The sequence below is a fragment of the Gossypium arboreum genome, chromosome 1 (assembly GCF_025698485.1).
Source record: "Gossypium arboreum isolate Shixiya-1 chromosome 1, ASM2569848v2, whole genome shotgun sequence".
Classification (NCBI taxonomy): Eukaryota; Viridiplantae; Streptophyta; class Magnoliopsida; order Malvales; family Malvaceae; genus Gossypium; species Gossypium arboreum.
In genome coordinates, this window is record NC_069070.1 from 17342306 (window position 1) to 17351495 (window position 9190).

Here is a 9190-nt window from a genome sequence, read left to right on the forward strand (position 1 = left end):
GAAATTAAAAAAAAATTAATTTAAATAAATAACATGAAAATAGATGAAATGATTGTTGTATGTATAAAACATAAAAAAGATATATCTCCTTAACCCCCAGCAAATCATCTTCAAATTGAAAAAGAATATAATGAAAATGCCAAAATACATCTTATAATCTTAATTGTATAAAATAAATTTTCTACCAACTTTCTGAAAGCTAAACTAGCATATTCCTAATTATAATAAATTGATAGTTTTAAAGAACAAAAAGCAAATTGGTGATATTTATGTAAGTTAAAAAGCTTTTTAGCAGTAACAGAAGCAATAGTAACTCATCTAATCATACAAGGGAAAATAAAAGAGAAAAGTAAAGCTTCAAATATACTAAATTACTGTTTTGAAGGTAAACAACCCTGAATTTAGAGACTGAAAATTGAAACTCCATGGAGTCATATAAGCATCTAAGGTAGACATCCTAAAGTTCAAAATTTTTATTAGCAATAGTAACTCATCTAATCATACTTGCTAGCCCTAGATTACTGTTTTGAAGGTAAACAACCCTGAATCTAGAGACTGAAAATTAGAACTCCATGGAGTCATATTAGCATCTAAGGTAGACATCCTAAAGTTCAAAATTTTTATTTTATTAAGTATTCGTGTCCTACACATATTCAACTATGTGCATGCACGATCTTTTAATTATACGAAAAAGCTCCGCCACATACTGATATCTTAGATTCGTATCATTACCCTAAAACTAGGACTAAAACCACAAAAATTGCCCTCACATTTTTATTTATAAAGCTGCAAACTGCCCTGTCAAAAGCATCAATGAAACCCCAAGGGATGATTTTGAATACACTCCTCAAGTTGAGGGTGGAATTTCCCAACCCCTTGGCACCGGACCAAAATCATATATGATTTCCCTGTGACATGACCAAACAAGCTTTATGGCTTCTGGTGTTCCGATCCCTGCTCCTCTAGGATCTCCAGCCGGTCCAAACCTAGCCCAATAACCCTTGCAAATTTAGATTTAAATTGAACTTTGCTTATAACTTTATCGTCAATCTCTTCTTTTTTTTCTCAGATTTTCGTTCGTTGTACCGAACAGTCTTCCATTTTCATCTCCTACCAAATATGATATATTATACATGAAACAAATTTTAATTTTCAATTTTACTTACCAATGGTTTTGTGGAGCTCCAGTAGTCCTTGCTCTCAATCCAGCATAGGTTGTCCCATTCACCGTTTTTCCGATCACATCCTGTGGATTTACATTTGATGAACACTATAATGCGCTGAAGATATAAAGGTTTATAAAGTCCCAAGTGCTAAGTCTTACTTGCAAGAAGAAGGGATCATTTGAGACAACAGCAGCGGTTAGATGTGCATGCATTCGTTCCAAAGCATCCAATACCATTGGTAATTGATCCTTCTTATAATCCGTTATAATCTACAAGCAAACATAGTATTCAGTAGTTTTTGCCTTCTTTATTTAGAAAATATTCTATCCTTTGAATGATACCTTAAATGGTTATACCTGAAATGGCCCGAAAATTTCTTTGGTTACAAGCTCATAGTTAGTCGGCTTTAAAATTTCTTCAAGAGGAATGTATATGGCAGTTGGCTTTATAGCACCATAAATGGCTGGAATTGAGTGATTTTCTAAGGGTTCACCGCCAAAAAGTAACTTCGAACCTGAAATTTGAAGTAATTTCTTTTTGTGCTCCAACATTGCTTCAGTTGTGACCTACATCGATATTTGTACATATAATGGGAAAATATAAATAAGTATTTTTGATGAAGATGTCAGAATACTATTTCTTTTAGAAGAAAAAATATTTGATTCAATGTAACAAGATTAATACAATGAATGAAGTATACTCACAGTAAGGACAGGACCGACAGTTAAATCTGCTAACTTCCTTCTCTCAGCAAGATCTTTTATTTTAGATATGAGTGAACTCGTTGACCAATTCTGAAAATATTACATATATATAGAACAACTTCAGAAGTTAGTAATCAGAAACAGAACATTTGTGTTACAAATAAGAAGGAAAAGCTGTCTTCTTTCTCTAGATTATATATTCATTTGTTATATAAACCATGTTTCTCTAACTCTATTCTTCTTGAAGTACTCAAAGTACAAAATCAAGTCTGACACATATTTGGGCATGCCTATTGGGATATAACCCTCCGGATACATAAAATTGAACATACTCGTGTTGACATACCCATATCTGACATCTTGAGTCAGAGTAATGTACGTAATACCAGCCTAAACTAAGGCAAAAAATTTCCAAATGGAAGTTGCAAACCTCATGCATGAATAGTATTGATTGAGCTGAGCATTTTTGACCACTGCATGCATAAGCATCCTGGTCACATACCCAAGCAACATAATCGACCTGCCATTAGAAAATTTTAAATATATATCCAACACCTGTTTAAAACTTGGATGAAGGAAATTGAATAGTCAAGTTTCAAATTTGTCTATAAGGAACCTCTTCAACATCAGGACCAAGAATTTTCCAATCAAATCCTGCATCTTCAAGTTTCACACGACCCTTCAGGTCAACAGCCAATTTCTCTGCTATTCTTGAGCTTCCGGTAAACAGGGTCATTCGTGGATTTGCCTACTTAAAGGAAACATCATAAGATAGAGAATGGCATAAATGAACGAGACAAACTTTTCACTAAATTGCTCTAGAGCACAGAAGCTTAAGACTCGATTTTGAAAGAAAGAGGAAGCAATCAACTAAACTATTAAAAAACTAGTGAACTATTTCACTACTCTTAAGTAAACCCTTATACTTTTGTTGTAAGCAATTAAACTCTTATTCTTGATTTGTACCCAAATAAGTACTTATTTCAAACAATAGATTGGTTTATGTCTTATTTAGGTACAAATTAAAGGTTAAAGACTTAATTGGATACAAATTAAAAGTTAAGGGCTTAGTTGGGTGCCAAATGCCAATCATCACTAGGGGCTTGTTTGGATTCTATAATGTATATGAGCTTACCTATAAAAGATGGTGAAACTCTCAAGGGCTTTTATTTATTTATTTTAATCTATTCTATATCTAAACCTTCATTTAGTTTCAAGAGAGAATTTATGCTCGAACTAACAAACCTCCATCAGTACTTTGTTCATGGTCTTTCCATCAGAATTTATGAAGTCCACATCTTCTGCTGGTAACCCACAATAATGAAGCAGGCGCATCATTTGCTCCATCACGATGCTTACCTACAGAAAGAGGTTTCAAAATATTGCTAACTTGTTTGTAATAGACCATCAAAGTACCAATCAAACCGATGAATGGAAAACAAAACTAAGCTTCTAGTGGTAGACCTTGCTATCAACTTTAAGAACAGGTTTGTTGCCCATATAGAGTGCTCCCATCAGTTGAAGTACCGGAATCTCAAGCGGGAAATTGAAGGGAGTAATAATAGCAACCTGCAAATTATTATTTTTAAAATTCATAAACTATGAGAAATATGACCAACCGTAAAAAATGTCAAATCCTAATATATCTAAGTCACATGGAGAGGCCTAGGGACAGAATTATATGATGCAATGTGAAAAACTGTTCACTTCAAGTACAAGACGTGAAGATGCTTTTCAAATGAAGAGAATCAACCAGGAGCGAAGTGAATGTCTTACCGGACCATAAGGCCAACGGTATCCATGGCTTTGCTGTCCTATATGATTCCCAGGTACTGCAAAAGACCTTGCTAGAAAACGAACCTACCATAAATGTAGAATAAAAGACAAAGGTTAACAACCATAACCGAATCAGATGAATTTCTATCATAGGTATGGACTTCGGGTATATTTGAAATCTTGATACTTATTCTAATTGAAGAAACTACATATTCATGAAGGCAATTTTACAAAGAAATGGATACTATATTTATACCTGATCGCCAGAGAAATTCTCAAGAAACTTTTGTGTGACATAAACTTCACCGAAGGCCTGTTGATAACTTTTAGGAGAAACTCTTTGTATTAACCTAGTGAAGAAATCGGACACCTGAAAGTCATAAAAATAATAAAACAATTTTATACCAAATATCAATATCAATACTACCAAATACGTGTCACAAAACCACATTGCCCCGCATCTATTAGAAGACCTGTCCTAAACAACTAAATAGTTTTCCTTGAAGCACATTACCTTTGGCAAGGCAAGCATGTTTGCAGCCTTAGCAGATATATCTCCATATAACAAGTATCTGTAGAAAAAATATATTAAATATGAGAGCAATAAGCAGAGATATGGAACAGAAAGATAAGTAAAACAAACCTCTCGGGTGATTTGAATGGATTGTGTAAACCATGTTTTGGGCACTTGGACAAGCTCTCAACAAATGGCTGCATTGATTAAACAGTTATAAGATACTTAGTTCATACATTTAAAAGCATGAAAAAAACTGTTTTTGCAAACAACTGATAGAGAGAAGAGGCCAAACGGAAGGCAGTCTTTGAAGTACAAAGACCCTGAACACCCAGACATCATGCACTGCTTTTGCCGAGACAATCTGAACTTAACTAGCGGAGATTTGTCTGAAATGAAGCAATACAAGCACCAAACACATTTACATCCAATGGACAAACCTGAATTCCATTTCCATCAACTTCTGCAACTTTAATGAACGGTTCTCCATTCAGAGGATCCACAAGTGTGTTCCAAGCTGCAGATCCAGTCCATTTACCTTGCACTAAAAACACAAACATTTCATATTACAAGAAATTGCTTGTCTCCGTACTTCATTACAAAACAGTTGTTTCACCTAACCTCTATGCTAACATAACACGATTCACAGGGGAAAAACATACCCAAGTTTTGTACTTCAGCAGGTTGAGAACCCGATATCCCTTCGGCTTCCACAGTTGCGAAAGGTAAAGAATGAACAGACCTAGCATAGGGGAAATTGGGAAATATTAAGAAAAACAATCCACATGAAGTTTTCCATAGAAAACATAGTTTCTTCAAGAAAAAACACAACATGAAATTTAAACATCCAAACTTTATGCCCAGCAAAAAAGAAAAAGAAGCAAATAACACATTCAACAAAAGTGGCAAAGAAGTTTCATCACATCATGAGAAATAACAAAAAAAGAGTCAAATTGTCAAATTTTCAATCCAATTATGTACAACAATATATCTACAAAGTGTTTTATGAATAAAATTAAACTAACTCTTAGAGCAAAACGCCCTCAAGTATAAACAGATCAGATTATCACAATCCAAAACTAAACTCTATTGCCACAAGATTTAGTTCCCTGAAAATGATCACAAAAAGAAAAAATAAACAAAACCCAGAATCCCCCCAGCATCTATTATCAAAACCACGGATTAAAAATAACACATTGACGTACCTAAAGAGATTAGAAGAACTGAACCAAGAAAGAGCCTTGTGGGAAGCTCTGCTTCTGATTTCTCTTTGCAATACAATTCTATGCATTGCGAATGGGCACAAACGCGTACGCTATTAGAGAGATGAAAAAGCTATGAAACTTTTCAGGGCTTTCAGTGCTTCACTTCCTAAGATTTGTGCTTTCAACATAATTTTACATATATATATATATATGGCAATCAATTCTTTAGGATTTCTTTTTTAAGTATTTAATTTTGATGTCTTAGCGAAATAGGTTTAAGATGTGATCAACCTTCATCAACATTGATGCAGGTGTAGGTTTTTTTTTGGTTTCCTAATTTCCATTTGGACAAATCAAAGTTGGACAAGTTGAATGCTCTACCCTGACAAAGTTTTGATGCAGTAAGTAACCCATAAAGTAGTAACACTAATATCAACTATCTCACACACGACAAAACCTTATCACGTGCATCCAAGTCATATCAGCATAATTGTGAAATTTTCACCTAAAATTTTACCTAAATTACACTCTAATAAAAATATTAAAACTCAAATTTAACTTTGACTTAATTTGAATGTTTGTATTAATTTTTTATATTAATTTTATAATTTTTTAAAAATAATACATCAAAAATATTAAAATAATATATATAACACTAAGATAAATACAAATCTCTCTATAATAATAATAAAATTAATAATAAAATAAAATAGTGAAAAAATAAAATAAAAATAAAAAACAACATTTTGTTTTTGCATATTGGTGTAGAGTGAGTTCAGACAAAAAAATCTTTCTCTAAATTTGACTTATTTTTAAATAAATTCTTTTTACCTAAATTTAATTTTTGAACTTATATTTTACTTAATCCTTCTATTTTCCTGCGGCTCATGAACTTATGTAATTATGGCTTTTAAGGTTGATTTTTGAATTAATAATTTCATATGAAAAATTTTAAACATGTCATACAACTTAATATTATTTCAAAAATATATAATATGAAAATAAAAAAGATAAAGAACATAAATTATCACTAAAAATAAAATTTACTTTGACAGAAATGCCCTTAAAACAGCCTATTAACCCTAATATAAAACCTTACGTTTGTCTTTCTCAAAACTCTGCAGTCGCAAAACCCTAAACCCTGCCTTTCCCTTCCTCAATCATCCAATGACGGAGCTGAAACTCTCCGAGAGCCGAGACCTGACCCGAATCGAACGCATTGGGGCTCATTCCCACATACGGGGCCTAGGCCTCGACTCCTCTCTGGAGCCCCGTGACGTCTCGGAAGGAATGGTGGGCCAAGCACAAGCTCGTAAAGCCGCCGGTGTCATCCTCCAAATGATCAAAGACGGTAAAATTGCTGGCCGTGCTATCTTATTAGCGGGACAACCTGGAACTGGAAAAACTGCCATTGCCATGGGCATGGCCAAATCTCTTGGCCTTGAAACCCCTTTCTCTATGCTCTCTGGCAGCGAAATCTTCTCCCTTGAGATGTCGAAAACCGAAGCTTTAATGCAAGCGTTTCGAAAGTCCATCGGAGTAAGAATCAAGGAAGAAACTGAAATAATCGAAGGCGAAGTCGTTGAAATCCAGATTGATCGGCCGGCAGTTTCAGGGGCGGCTTCAAAAACTGGGAAATTAACGCTTAAAACGACGGATATGGAGACCGTTTACGATTTGGGGGCGAAGATGATCGAGGCATTAGCGAAAGAGAAAGTGCAGAGTGGAGATGTGATAGCTATTGATAAAGCTTCAGGAAAAATAACGAAGCTTGGAAGGTCATTTTCAAGGTCGAGGGATTACGATGCTATGGGTCCGCAAACAAAGTTCGTGCAATGTCCAGACGGAGAGTTGCAGAAAAGAAAAGAAGTTGTCCATTCTGTTACGCTTCATGAGATCGATGTTATTAACAGCAGGTAAATTGGAGCTTATCTTTGGCAAAAATGTGTACCCTTTTCCTGATTTGCGGCTTTGTTGCTGAATTTAATATGATTTCTAGTCTTTTTTTAACTTTTTCTGTAACTAGAATAAGAAGTGGTTCTTCCATTGTTTATCTTCTGAAATTAGCGTAGAGCTGTTATGAACTGTTTTGCTTCTGAAGTAAAATATAAATAGGTTAACAAAAACTATGCCTGGATGGAGAAACCTGTAACATTTTGGAAGAATTAACCAGTTAGTTGATTTGATTTACATGTTTAAAGCAATCTAGTGATGATTCTATTCTGAAATTGGATGATGCATGTTAAGAGCTCTGGGTAGGGTTGAAGAAGGTTTAAACACAATTAGCTTGTAAATAGTTGATTCTTCACAATGGTTGCTGGTAGCTTCTTCCAACGTTTATGTCTTATGAACTCAAACGTATGTAGCGTTCCTTTATACCATCTCTATATATCTTTTGTCATGTTGTTCAAGCAAATATGATGGTACCATTGGCTTGTGATTATTAGGGAAGAATTTGTGCATGGCAGTTGTCTGGTATGAACATCATAACTTGTTGAAATTTATCTCCCTAGCGTAAAATTTATCCCTGGAAAACATTACTGTGAGCTCAATGTATGTATATCCGGTGCAACTTTTCTTTAGGTAGTATCTTTGTTAGTCTGCCTTATGGGATAATAGACTTAGAGAAGTTTTATGTTTTATGTTGTTTTAAAATAGAAAATCATCTATTTTTAGTCATCATCTCATGTTTCATTATGTTTGAATTCAGAACACAGGGATTTCTAGCTCTTTTCACTGGGGATACTGGTGAAATCCGTGCTGAGGTGAGAGAACAAATTGACACGAAGGTGGCAGAGTGGAGGGAGGAAGGGAAGGCTGAAATCGTGCCTGGTGTTCTCTTTATCGATGAGGTGCACATGCTTGATATCGAGTGCTTTTCTTTCCTGAACCGTGCTCTTGAGAATGAGATGGCCCCGATATTAGTCGTTGCTACAAATAGAGGAATAACTTCAATCCGTGGCACAAATTACAAATCCCCTCATGGAATTCCAATTGATCTTCTTGATAGACTACTAATCATCACTACTCAGCCTTATTCTGAGGATGAAATTCGTAAGATTCTAGACATCAGGTGCCAAGAGGAAGATGTAGAGATGTCTGAAGATGCAAAACAACTGTTGACCAAAATTGGGCACGAGACCTCCTTGAGATATGCTATCCATCTGATCACAGCTTCTGCATTGAATTGCCAGAAGCGAAAGGGGATGGTTGTGGAAGTGCAGGACATCACTCGTGTTTACAGTCTATTTCTAGATGTAAGGAGATCAACGCAGTACTTGATGGAGTACCAAAAAGAATACATGTTCAATGAAGCATCAATTGTTGATGGTGGGGATGGCGATGCCATGCATGATTGATAGTTCCTAGACTTTTGGTTATCCCATGGCGCTGCTGCAACTATTATTTGGTAGTTTCACAGTGAATTTGTATGCTATACCGAGTCTTAATCCCGTGGTAGTTTCTGTAAATGAAATTGTAGGATTTATGTCCGGATGAATTTTTTAATTATAACAAAAATGAACTTCCGTTTTCAATTGTCCTTCCAAGATTAATATAATGGCCTGTGGTCGGGAAGTTATGGGTTTTCTACCGCGCCTCAGATACTTGTCACACTGCTCTTTGCTATGACTATATCTTGTATTCATGGCAGACACAAGCCCTAAACGAATTGCATACAAGCATAATAACAGGAAACATATGAGCAATTCAAGCACTATTTGGCAAACATATATTTGACTGTGAGGATCAATTGAATATAATCTAAAACTCCAGCCATACGTATGTTTTTGTGACAGTTACAAGGACATCGTTGGTTGAGACTAC

General features: G+C 35.0%; 2 protein-coding genes across 2 annotated transcripts; one reads left to right on the plus strand and one right to left on the minus strand.

Moving 5' to 3' along the window:
* Window positions 1-605: 605 nt before the first annotated feature.
* On the minus strand, window positions 606-5777 carry LOC108483494 (delta-1-pyrroline-5-carboxylate dehydrogenase 12A1, mitochondrial). Its single transcript, XM_017786934.2, has 16 exons — window positions 5366-5777; window positions 4823-4902; window positions 4601-4704; window positions 4290-4357; window positions 4161-4218; window positions 3903-4016; window positions 3647-3730; window positions 3335-3439; window positions 3116-3229; window positions 2487-2618; window positions 2301-2390; window positions 1871-1960; window positions 1523-1732; window positions 1325-1435; window positions 1167-1246; window positions 606-986 (listed from the first exon to the last, which is right to left on the minus strand). The coding sequence occupies exons 1-16, from the start codon at window positions 5449-5451 to the stop codon at window positions 848-850; spliced, it is 1665 nt and encodes a 554-aa protein (XP_017642423.1). The 5' UTR covers window positions 5452-5777; the 3' UTR covers window positions 606-847.
* Window positions 5778-6449: 672 nt separating this feature from the next.
* On the plus strand, window positions 6450-8901 carry LOC108465929 (uncharacterized). The gene is made up of 2 exons (XM_017766307.2): window positions 6450-7281; window positions 8076-8901. Exons 1-2 carry the CDS (start codon window positions 6533-6535, stop codon window positions 8722-8724), a joined length of 1398 nt encoding a protein of 465 aa, XP_017621796.2. The 5' UTR covers window positions 6450-6532; the 3' UTR covers window positions 8725-8901.
* Window positions 8902-9190: the final 289 nt, after the last annotated feature.